General features: G+C 59.1%; 4 protein-coding genes across 4 annotated transcripts in view; 3 read left to right on the plus strand and 1 right to left on the minus strand.

Moving 5' to 3' along the window:
* The first annotated feature begins 413 nt into the window (after window positions 1-413).
* On the plus strand, window positions 414-5158 carry GGTG_03955 (hypothetical protein). The gene is made up of 3 exons (XM_009221742.1): window positions 414-1644; window positions 1733-2062; window positions 2134-5158. Exons 1-3 carry the CDS (start codon window positions 942-944, stop codon window positions 4563-4565), a joined length of 3465 nt encoding a protein of 1154 aa, XP_009220006.1. The 5' UTR covers window positions 414-941; the 3' UTR covers window positions 4566-5158.
* A 1061-nt stretch (window positions 5159-6219) lies between these two features.
* Window positions 6220-7459, plus strand: GGTG_03956 (hypothetical protein; the record flags this gene model as incomplete). The annotated part of the gene is made up of 3 exons (XM_009221743.1): window positions 6220-6440; window positions 6517-6600; window positions 6765-7459. The coding sequence occupies exons 1-3, from the start codon at window positions 6242-6244 to the stop codon at window positions 7457-7459; spliced, it is 978 nt and encodes a 325-aa protein (XP_009220007.1). The 5' UTR covers window positions 6220-6241.
* A 1534-nt stretch (window positions 7460-8993) lies between these two features.
* Window positions 8994-10507, plus strand: GGTG_03957 (hypothetical protein). The gene has a single exon (XM_009221744.1). It carries the CDS (start codon window positions 9188-9190, stop codon window positions 10493-10495), a length of 1308 nt encoding a protein of 435 aa, XP_009220008.1. The 5' UTR covers window positions 8994-9187; the 3' UTR covers window positions 10496-10507.
* Window positions 10508-11350: 843 nt separating this feature from the next.
* The window catches only part of GGTG_03958 (peptidyl-prolyl cis-trans isomerase H), a gene marked incomplete at both ends in the record, with an annotated part of 1677 nt that continues 1084 nt past the window's right edge, over window positions 11351-11943 (minus strand). Inside the window, 2 exons of the mRNA XM_009221745.1 lie at window positions 11351-11551; window positions 11659-11937. Of these exons, the coding sequence (XP_009220009.1) occupies window positions 11351-11551; window positions 11659-11937 (480 nt within the window). The remainder of the gene's footprint in view (window positions 11552-11658; window positions 11938-11943) is intronic.

Consider the following 11943-nt stretch of genomic DNA (forward strand, 5'->3'; position numbering starts at 1 on the left):
CCCTTGCTCGCTTCCCTGCATGCCACCCTTCTTTGCGTGTGTCTCTCCCTGACCAATGAGCAGCCCACAGTACCCACCCATCATGGTGTAAAAGGGCAGGGCATGGCAGGGCATGGCAGGGCAGGACGTGCTAGAGCACGCAAGCCCCCTTGTTATCTCCCCTTCCCGTCTGCGACGTGGAACATGGACTTTGGGTCATTCGTGGTGTCTAGTCTTCCCAATTTTGTTGCATTCCCCCAGAATTGGGCGGCCAGGCGACGGCCATGGCCGGCTATGCTGCTTTGGGAAGGGGCTTGTGTTGGGTGGGTGTGCGAGCTTCTGGCCTGCTGACGAACAGCACTCCCTCCTCCCTTGCTTGCTTGCTTGCCCGCTTGGGGTGTTAGGGGCAGGGGGGGGAGAGACCATGCGGGTGGACGAATATGGGCGAAGTGGAAGACGGGTGTCTTTCGAGCCGGTACGGTACCTGCATTCCCTTCGCCGACTCCGGCCCGGAGGGGGGAGGAAGGAAGTCTCTTTGGGTAGTCTCGAAAGTAGGAGGGTTTCCAGAGGGAGCGGGCCAAGAAAGACATGCAAACAAACGGCCTTGTGTGCGGTGCCTAGTGGTGCTCACACACACACACACACACACACGTCCTTTGACGGGCCCGGCCAAGTCACCCTTCGAGGTCTGATATCATAGAATCCGCACTCCCATGCCGGTGAAATCCACCTTACAAATGTGCCCGCCTCCGCCGGAATTCCTCTCTCACATATCTCTCATCCTCTCTCGTCTCGCTACCCTGCCTTGACCACCCATCTGTTATTTTCCTGCACCCGCGCCGGCATTCGTTTGCATTCTTTCTTCCTACCACCCCAACACTCACAGCCGGATTTTGAGTCAAGAAACCCGCCAGAGAGCACAACACCGCGCGCCGTCTTGTGTGTCTTTGCCCGCCTTCGCCATGTTGCCCTCTATGGACCATGCCCGGTCCTCCGGGCAACAGAAGGAGCAGCAGCGGCTTTCGTCAACGCCCGACCTCTATGAGGTCAACGGGACGGTGCTGGGGAGCCAGCCGCTCGATAGAAAACATCACACAGCACTCGTCGAGACGCACCACCAGTTCATTTCCCAAACCCCGACGCCGGACCCCTTTGACCATGTCGGCGGTAGGTCCGACGGCGCAAGACCGCCTCTTGGGCACACATCAGGTAATGCCCAACAACAACACCACTATCATCATCATCATCATCATCACCACAACCGCCCGAGGCCAGAGGCATCTCTTGCCGGCCATCATGACCTAACAGCCATCTGCTTCAACGGCACCACCGAATCACCAGCATCGTGGGTACCCATCGCAGAGTCTCTGTCCTCGCATGGAAGCGCCCTCGGGCCTTCTCCTATGCTGTCGGCAGCGAGCAGCTTCTCGGCGCGGTCTAGCATACAGAGCCTCCAGCTGCACCGGCCGCAGCCGGTCCGCCACCAGCAGAATGCCGCCGACGCGGAGAGGCACGGTGCCATGCCGTCCAGTCTCGGCGTCGAGATCAACCCCATTTACGAGTGGCCCGCCTTCCTCGAGTACCGAAGGAAGCAGTCGGAGAAGGGCCCAGACGACAGGATGGGCCAGAAGTGGCCTATTGAGCGTGAGCTCGCTTTTATTGACGGTTTGTTTTCCCTATCTCTTCTCCCATCCCCCTTGTCGACTGATCAAAAAGCTTGGAGACTAACAAAACCATCGTGTCCTGATTCCAGCCCTCCTGCTCATCGCGCCCATTGGACGCAGGAAGTATCAGATGTCGAGCCAGCAGGATGGCTATGGCGGGGGTTCAAACGAGCAGTTTGGGCGAAACATGCTGCTCAGTGAATACCTATGGATACGCTGCTTCCGCCAGAACCTGGCGCCGGGAGTCCCCGAGCCCATGAGGGAGTGGAAAGAAGATAAGGACGAGAACGGGAACCTGTACAGGGATAAGAACGGCAAGCCGAAGCCCAAGGTTCGCCATCACGAACACTATTCCCCGCGGAAGATGGTCTCAAGCCATCTGCAAGTGATCAAGGCGTTCTTTAGGAATCACCCGTCGCGTAAGTACCCATCCTTCCCCCCTTTCTCACTATATTCAAACTAAGCTAACCGTAACCTATACTTGATGTAGTATATACGCTGTTCCCGACCCAAGAGAGGCTGCGGGACGGTGATGAGCCCGAGGGGATCCAGGCGGAGAATCTCAAGGCGGACCCGGTGCTGCTGGCTCTCCGCGAGAAGCGCATGCCGGAGGAGCGGCCAAACTACGCATACTGGTCCTGGGTGCTTGCGGCAGACCAGCGCGTGCACCTCCGGCCGAGCCAGTGCTGGATCTGCGTGTCGGCTCGGACGGTGCGCTACGTGCCCGACGAGGCGCGCGGCGGCGGCCAGGCGTACAACACGGTGACGGGCGAGCGGCTGGACCAGGCGCAGTTCCCGCACCTGGGCAAGAACCTCCGGCGAGACGAGTGGCCGCGGGCCGCCACGGGCATCACGGGCCCGCTGCTGCACGAGTACACCCAGGCCGTCAAGCAGGAGGCCGGCGGCTCGGCCCACGCCATGAGGCGGGACTGGGCGCACGACTTCCCGTTGCTGCACGGGCCGCTGGACCGGGCGCTGCGCGAGAAGGTAAACGACATTTTCCACTGCCACGTCGTGCTCGACGTCCACGGCGGCGACCTGCCCGCCGGCTCCGAGCTCAACTCGTGGGTCGAGGTCACCATCCAGCAGCCCGGCCTGCACAACCACGACTGGAAGGTCCGCACGCTACTCTCGCGGCCCGCCGAGCTCTGCCAGGACGGCGTCGCCGGGGCCGAGGACGACCCTGCTTCGGACAAGGCCTTCACCGAGGTCGTCAACCCGTCCGGCCACGTCCTGAACTGCAAGTTGGCCGGCACCGGCGGCTGCGACTGCGTGCACGGCCGCCAGCGGCCCGAGATAGACGTCAACCCTCCCGCGCACGAGCTCGCCATCATGCTCAAAGAGCTGTCGAGGTACCCTGCCCACGCTTTCACGGGGCTTGTGGGCGACAGCGGTGAGGGCGCGGTGCGCGGAAGCGCCGAATGGCTAAAGCAGGAGAAGGAGACCGAGATCAAAAAGAAGAAGAAGAAGGGCAAGCGCCCCAGCGTCGGCAACAGCCGTCAGTCGACCGCGGCCGCCAGCAAGCGGGCCGAAGAGTGCGGCGGCGAGGACGACGCGGACGACGACGACGACACAAACACGGAGAACAAGTTCCGCAAGTACCTGCCCGACGGGCCCGACAGGGACACGCCGACGCAGATGGCGCTCGCCAAGCGGGTCGCCATGATGCAGGAGCTCTGGTCGCAGGAGCAGCCGCGGCCAGGCATGGCGGGCGGCCAGCCGGCGCCCTGGGTACGCCGCGGCGTCATACTGTGGACATTTGCGACGGCATATCAGGTCAAGGAGGAGTCGAGCAAGCTGGCCGTCACGAAGCAGGACGGCGCCACGTCCTGGCGGTTCCTCACCCCGATCGACCCTTACTCGGCCGAGCACCGGTCGCGCGCCATCCTGACGGGCGAGCAGATCGCGGCCCGCGCGGCGGCTGCCGCCGCAGCCGATGAAGGCGGCGCGCTGACGACGACGACGACGCCGGTCCACGGCATGGGGGCCTCCTCGGCGACGGGCATGCATCGTAACCAGATCATGTCCCCTGACCCAGGGTTTCAGCAGCATATGAACGCATCCATGAACGAGAACTTTGCCGTCGCCACGGCCTGGCCCGGCGCCGACGCTTCTTCGGCGGCCGAGCTGGCCATGGCGGGCCAGCAGCAGCAGCAACAGCACGGCCCTGCCGCCTACGCCCGCCACAGCTACCACCACCACCACCACCACCACCAGCAACAGCGCCGACCACCTCACCACACGGCGCCTTCCTACTACGGCCCCGTCCTCGGAGGCATGTCAAACGTCGGCGGCGGGCTCACGACGCCGCCCCCGGCCCCGCCGACCCTGGTCTCGTCGTCTTACGGGCACGGCAGCGTAGCGCCCGTCGCGCAGATACCGCCTTCATCGCTGGCGCAACTAACCACGTCTAGCATGGCGCCCAACATCAGCTTCATGTCGACCAGCTCGGCCGCCGACAGCGCTGTCGACTCGGCCGTCGATCCTTTTCTCTCGTCATCGCTGAGCGGTTACGGCTGGGACGCGGCGCCGCACGGCATGCCGGCGGCCGATATGGACGGCGGCAGCGCGAGCAGCCAGTGGTCAGTCCACGGCGTCGGCGGCGGTGGCACCGCAGCAGCAGCATCAGTCGTGGGCGGCCCGCACCACCACCCCTCCTCGCCTTGGGACGCGGTGCCCCAACGGTACCAGCAGGCGACGACGCAGCAGCTGCAGCACAGCCAGAGCGTCAACAGGACCGTGAGGCCGCTCAAGCGCGCCCGCCAGGACGACGACGGTGACTCGCAGGGTCTCTACGCCGTCATGGGCCCGCGGCTGAGCTACCCGAGGCTCGAGAGCTACGCCAGCGTAGCCGACGCCAAGTACGTTGAGGAGCATGAGGAGGATTCGCCCGTCTGGCTCAAGAATGAGTTTGAGAAATAGGGTCCTTTTTCTGTTTCTGATCTCTCTCTCTTTCTATCTCTTTTACACCCTTCTCCTCGCCTTTCTTCTTCCCCCTCTTTGACATGTCTGAATACGAATTTCACGATCCTGATTGGTTGGTGGGGGTAACTGGGATAACGGGGAGTTTGGGCGAGAGCGTACTTTTTCCTTCCCCCTTCCTTTTGGCTTGGCCGGATTTCGGATCTCCTTTGAGGCATTTTCTCCTCGTCCCAGCCCAGGGCAAACACAAAACACAACACGGAAGTCGCAAGACACTGGTTAGACGTTCCGAGGACCAGGGAATGGCCAGGATCTGCTTGGCTACCCGGGGCTCGGGGGATTAGACTCGTTTTATTCTCTCTCTCTCTCTCTTCTGGTACTTCCTGTTCTGTTCTTTTCTTTTCATTCTTGGGCTGGGACTTTTATTCGACATGAGATCACGGAGGACAAGAAAAGTATGCTGAACTGCAATTCGACGCTTCAGCGAGTAGCTGGTAGGATAATGTTGGGAATAATTTGTTGGTCTAAATTGGAAGCCGACCCGTGCACGTCGTAGAACATGGCGGACCGGGCTTTGTCCTTGCGCCAGCCTCGAGGTTAGACTCGGGCGCGTGTCCGTGGCCTTGGCACGGAAGCGTCCAATAACTCTTTTGGGCAACAACATGGGACGAAAAATAAGGGTTCACGGATGCGGCCAAGAACAAGAGAACATCACAAGACCAAGTTAAAATCATCTCCCAAGCGATCCGACCCTTGCCCTATCCATCCGGCCACCCAAGGCCAAGCCAGCCCAGTCAGTCTGGCTTTCTACTCATCCCGGCGTCTCTCCCCCAAGAGCACAGGCGCCGGCGCTTCGCCCTGACAAATAGCGCAAAGATACCGTCCTCTGCGACAGGGAGCGCTGGGCAGAGAAGAGGCACCGGTCAAATGAAAGCACGCAGGAGCCATCCGAGGTTCCAGATATAAGACGGCCGAGTAAGGCGGAGAAGAGGAGGGTTGTTGCGGTTTCACGGCGGCGCCAGAAAAGGGGGGCCTTGCTGGTCATCGTCGGATCCGTTCATTGAAAGAGGGGCGAGACGGGCGGCTTTCCTTTCTCGAAGCGAGGGCGATCTGGGGGAAAGTGCTACCTACGATGTACCCGCGGTGGCAAGCATTGCCGGTTCGCCTGTTATGGGTCTTTGAAACATTTGCAGCGTTGGGCGGATGGGGAGGGGTTAAAAGGGGGGCCACCGGCTTTGGGGGTTGATTTGCCACTTTTCACAGAGGGATGAAATGGGATAAATTGATTTTGGTAGAGACCACAACAAGAAGAGGGAGAGGGAGAGGGAGAGGGAGAAGATCAAACACCGGTTGAATACTCCATTACAGCGCATCACAAAATTAGTCAGTATAAAGAGCTGAGGACACATAGTAGCAGCTTTACAAGCAGGCATTCTGTCGCCGGCCGAAGCGACCGGTAATTCCGCATCGAAAAATCCCCGCCCCTTTTCCTCTTCGCGCGTTTTTTTTTTCTCTCTTTTCTTCTTTTCTGCCTCGTTTGGCGCCGCCGACAATTCCATCGCATTGGAAACAGCAGAGTGGATTCCCAGCTTGGGCGGGACCAGCCCCATGGACGCCCTGCAATCAACCGGCGGCAAGTGCGAAGAGTTGCGATGACGCAATGAAACAGGGTGCTAATGGGTGCCAATTCCATTGATTCATGGCAGCAGGAGTCGAGTCCCAAGGGCGCGGAATCAGATTGGAAGGCAGAAAATAGCAGCAGTGCACAGCTTTGGTGGCACGAGCGGCGGCGGCTAGAGGAAATGGGCATCGCAACCAGGAAGGGCCGTCCATCTCATCTTGCAGATGCAACCATCTCGCGTTCGCGCATACTCCGTATGTTTGTCGTCCGAAGAATCGAGTTGCGATGAACCTTGACCAGCACGATTAAGGTTGAAACATTCACGCACAGTTTTGGTCCGGGCGGCGAACAAGACGGAAGGAATCGCCGCTGTCAAGCGTTTTGGTGCCTACAGCATCCCCATTTCCTCAATACGTATAGTACAAATGTATAGTATAATGTACGTGCCGACTGCATGCGCCGCATGCAAAGACCATGACGAAGACGCCCGACATTTCCGTCCGTCGAGCTTGGGTCTCTCGGACGGGTCGACTGTTTTCTCGGAGGGCGCATACGGAGATTATACCATGTGGGCGCAGCAACGGGCCTGATGGCAGATTACATACCTACCCAGCGTCCATGGCCGCCAGCGCTTGATGTTTTAGCCGCCGCCGGCCGCGCGTGTGGCAGCCGACTCGGAAGCTTTGGTGGTGCTGGGATGTGGTGGGTACTCAGAAGACACGGCAGCCACTGGTTCGCGGCTCAGCACTGGCTGCTGCAACCGATGGCTGGCGCACAGACCCGCGCTGGGGGCGACTGGATGGGAATGGCCTGCATGAGCCCCTGCAGCAGCCTGGTGTTCCAGATGGCCAGGGTCCGCCGCCGGTGGTGTGGTGGGCGCCCACCTGGGGAGTTGGAGAGCCACTTGGGCGCGAGTGACAAGCTGGGCCAGAAGCCGACGATCGATTCGCATCGGGATCCCTGCAGCCCGGAAAGGCGCCTGCATGGGGCTCAACTCGACTCGACTCCCCACCCCACTCTGGGGCTCGACGTGCTGTTCCCCGTCGAGAATAGGATCGTATCCAGGACTAGCGCATACACGCAGGCACGAAATACTAGTAGACTCATATCGCCTCGTCCACACCGGCGCCTACTGCCGCGCACTAGCCACCACGCGCCCCGCTGCGTGTCCACGCCCAGCAGCCCATCGCTGGCCGCTGTTGCTTGTCCATCGAACACGCCAACCGGCCGGAGAGCCACCACGCATTCTTCCGTGCCATCAACGCTGCATTAGTGCATCCATGCGTGTACATGTCCGACGCGGCCCGCCCTGCTCTGCCACACGGGCTGTGGGCAAGGTGACAAGCTGTGGACTAGTGTGTGCCCTTATTTTTTTTTACCCGTCACCTCTGCTTTGACTGGCTCCCACATGCGACACAATGGTTACAGCCCCGCGGGCGCTGTTTGCTGCTGCCCTATGCCGGCCGCATGGGAAAATCCAGTGATCGCCATGATGATGCGCGAGCCAAGCTTTGGCAGGAATACCACAATACCAACCCTGCACGGGGCCTCGCATATCTGGCGGCGCACCCAACCCCTGTCTGGACCATGAACGACAGGGTACTGAGCTGTTGAACGGGATGGGCGGGTACCTTGGCCTGCATTTCGTTACAGGCGACAGAGCTCGAGGGCCTTCCGATATGGGCCCGCCCTTCCTCATCTATGGGCTTCGTAACCCCCTGCCCCCCGTTAGCCATGTCTCCGCGAGAATGCCTCGAGGCCCAGTGAATGCGGCATCTAGTAATCTTTGGTCCATCTTTCTTCCATCCCATCCCATCCTGTGCACACCCCTGCTGCAAATTTGTTTCCCGAACTACGGCCTGTGCTGCGGGGACCCGTTTTTGTTTATTGCTCAGGCCCGGCACCACGACTTACATAGACCCTGGGGCCCCTCCTCCTCCTCCTGCTCGTCGTGCCTCTCACCTGGCTGTCACCTCGCTGTCATCCCCAACTCGCCTCACCGTCACACCCTGTAATACACTCACATTTAATCACCACGTCTTGCCCGGTCAAGCATCCTCAACAGCCAGCAGCCAGCAGCCAGACACATTATTCATCTGATCAGACATCACCAAAATCCACTCGCCTGGTAACTTGTACTTTCGACTCACCTTGAGATCAATATCTCGCTGCTCTTTTGCGCGCCAACCACCCAAGGGGACAGAAAGACAAAGGGACTGAGGACAAAACAAGGAAGAGGGGGCTAGAAGGACACCTGGTGGCGTTTCATTGTTGGGTCAGCTTGGACGACCACAATGTCTTTGTGAGCAACGGGTGACGGGAAGCAGAGTGACTCGGTGGTTCCCTATTCATTTCTTTCTTCGGCCCCATTCAGCAGGACTGACCGCCTTCCACGCCGCGCGTGATCGCTCCTTCCCTCACCGAACACACACCCGCCGGCCAGCCCACCAGCCAGCCCGCCCTTCTACATAATCTTTTTCTTTCTGCTCCTTCCGTCCCCCCTCGCCCCCCCTCCTCCGTCTCTGGTTCCTGCTCGCTGCCCGCTTTCTTCGGCTCCATCCTCACCCTTCGAGGCGGCTCCAAGCCCACAAAGCCCACACAACAGCAGCAGCAACAACAACAACAACAAAGAACTTGTTCCGGAATAACCAACAAATCCTTCTCTTTCTTCGGCACGCCACGCCACCGCCCTCCTTTGACAATCTCTCCGTTCTCTTCTTACGGTTCTTCTCTCCCATTGTTCAAAGAAGTTCGCAGCGCGACCGTCGAACGCCCCGGAGCATCTTGATAACCAGGCACCCTACCCTGCCCTGCGCGCAGCTTTTTCTCTTCTTCTTTCTTCTTCCTCTCGAGAATAGTTCCACTTTCGAAACACAAACAAGCATCTCAGCCAGCTCGCCAGCTCGCATCTCTCTATCACTCGAGACAAACCTACCTATCTTTTTTCCCAATCATCACTCAAACCACTTCTCGCCATCTCTCCCCGTCAACAAACGCCGAGATGAAGTTCACCACCACCACCGCCGCCTCTGCGCTGCTTCTCCTCTCTGGCCAGCAGCTTGTCGCCGCCCACTCGTGGGTTGAGCAGGCGAAGCGCATCGGCCCGAGCGGCAAACTCCTGGATCCTCCTGGATTTTCGCGCAGCTACGTGCCCCGTACCGGCGATGCCAATCTCAACATGATGAAGATTATCGACAGCACCGCCGGACAGCCGATTTGCAACCCCGCCACTGGCAAGTCCGTCGCCAACAGCTACAAGGATCCCAAGTTTCCCAAGCTCAAGGCTGCGCCCGGCGACATGATTGCCCTCAGGTATCTGGAGAACGGCCACGTCACAAAGTGGATGGACTCGCCTCCCAAGCCAAAGAACCAGGGCACCGTCTACATCTACGCCACCACCAAGCCCAAGGACAACGAGCAGTTCGACAACGTCCACAAGAAGTGGACCGCTGACGGAAACGGAGGCGACAAGTCTGGCTGGCTCCTGGCCACCAGGAACTACGACGACGGGCGCTGCTACGAGGATGGCAACCCCAACGCCGACGAGAGGAAGTCGGAGTTCAAGATCCCCAACCAAGCGTCGACCGATGGCCAGGGTATGAACCACTGGTGCCAGAACGACATCCAGCTGCCCGACAATGTCAAGCCTGGTCAGGACGTCACCCTGTACTGGGTCTGGGACTACAGCACCATTTCCACGAGACAGGGTGCCCCCGACAATGAGCATCTGGGTAACGTCAAGGTCACCACCATCGAGATGTACAGCTCGTGCATGGAGATCGCCATCGTCGACCAGTGCAGCACCGACCTCGGTGAGGTCAAGGGCCCCAAGTGCAGCGGCGGCGGCGGCGGCGGCAGCAAGGCAGCTGCCGACACCAACGGTGCCGCCTCGTCTAGCAGCCTCTCTTTCAACTTCAACAAGAAGCAGGACCTGAAGCTTGCCGCCATCCCGGACCAGCTCTCTATCGGCAGGTTCCAAGTCAAGATGAACGGCGGGGCAGCTGGAGGCAATGGTGGCAGCGGCGGTAGCTCCCCACCAAGTGCGACGACGCCGGCGCCGTCGCTTCCTCCCAAGCCTACCACCACGGCTTTTACCTCGACCTCTACCCACACCTCGCGCATCAAGTACGTCACCGTCACCAAGGGCATGACCACGGTCTATGTTACGCCCTCGGCTGCGATCCAGACCAAGACTGTGACTGTCGATGCTCCGAGCCGTGCCGTCGTCACCACGTCGGCTACCTCTTCTGCCAAAATCACACCCTCTATCCGCCGCCGTGGCCAGGGTTGGTACGGCGCTGCTCCCTAAACGGTAGAGCATTCCCGGGGCGTAAGGGACTGCTTTCTGTCCCTACGTTTGCCTTATTCTTCTTCACTTCTTCTATCTTCTCCCTCCTTCCAGGGAGAAGATAGCCTTCTTTTCCCTGTACATCTTGAATCATTTCTTTCTGGCTTACCTTTTTCCGGCGTGCCTTTTTTTTCGTTTTCGTTTTCATCTGCGGGGATATCGATGAAACAGGTTCTCTAAACAGCGAGAGCCCAGCATCCGCATACTAGCACACGGATTTTACGTTACTGAATGTCTTGTTTTCAAGTTTTGTTTTTGGCATTGGTTTTTTTCACATGGGAAAGGAGTCCAAGGGAAAAGGGCTTGAGGCCCCGTGGCATGAAATGATGGGCGTTCAGGGAGACAGACATATTTCCGATCCATTGCATTGTTGAAGATACCCTTTCTCCGTTTCATTTCAGTCATCCATTCCCCGCCCATTCCTTTCTTACCATCATTGCGAGGCCCCAAGGGCCACACGCGTTGCGTGAATTTTCTTCAGGGGTCGAACCCCGGAGGTCGTTGAGTTCTCAGGTTCTTGTTTCTTGCAGCAACTTAGCTATCTAGACAGTCGGTCTCTTTCTTGGCGAGATGATCAGATCAGTCACCATAGTTTAGCTTCGTCTAAAGCAGATGCCGTGGGTTTTCAGCTGCGAGTAACATTCGATGTCAAGTGTCAAGTAACCAATGTCATGAGCTCTCATGCGATCAATGTTGACTTACTTCTGTGCGACATACTCATGAGGGTCATGTCCCGTAGGCTATTAGAGAATAAAAAAGGGATACATTCCCACAAGTCCTTTCATCTATCAGCTGCCCCTTCAAATCTCCCCGCATTCACATTTCGCCACACTGGGCGATTATGACATCTAGGTTGGGCATGTCTTTGCCGCGGTGGCCCGTCTTGGTGGCCTCCATCTTCCTCACGACGTCCATGCCGTCGACGACCTTGCCAAAGACGACATGCTTGCTGTCGAGGAAAGGCGTGGGCTTGGTGGTGATGAAGAACTGAGAGCCGTTGGTGTTTGGGCCCGAGTTCTGGGGTGGGGGGGAGAGGGGAGGCATGAAGTCAGCAATGAAGATGGCAGCAAGTGGAAGAGAGAAAACAGAACAACAAGAAGAAGAAGAAGAAGAAGAAAACGCACAGCCATGGAGAGCAGGCCCGGTTGGTCGTGCTTGAGCACAAAGTTCTCGTCGGCGAAGCTCTTGGTGCCGTAGATGCAGGCCGAGCCGGTGCCGTCGCCGTGCAAAAAGTCGCCGCCCTGGCACATGAAGTCCTGGATGATGCGGTGGAAGCGCGAGCCCTTGTAGCCCTGCGGGCGGCCCTGGGCGCTGCGGTGCTCGCCCGTGCAGTACTGTCGGAAGTTCTCGGCCGTGCGCGGCACCACGTCCTTGAAGAGCTCAAAGGTTATGCGGCCGAGGGGCTCGCC

The sequence above is a fragment of the Gaeumannomyces tritici genome (assembly GCF_000145635.1).
Source record: "Gaeumannomyces tritici R3-111a-1 unplaced genomic scaffold supercont2.2, whole genome shotgun sequence".
NCBI classification, from domain to species: Eukaryota; Fungi; Ascomycota; class Sordariomycetes; order Magnaporthales; family Magnaporthaceae; genus Gaeumannomyces; species Gaeumannomyces tritici.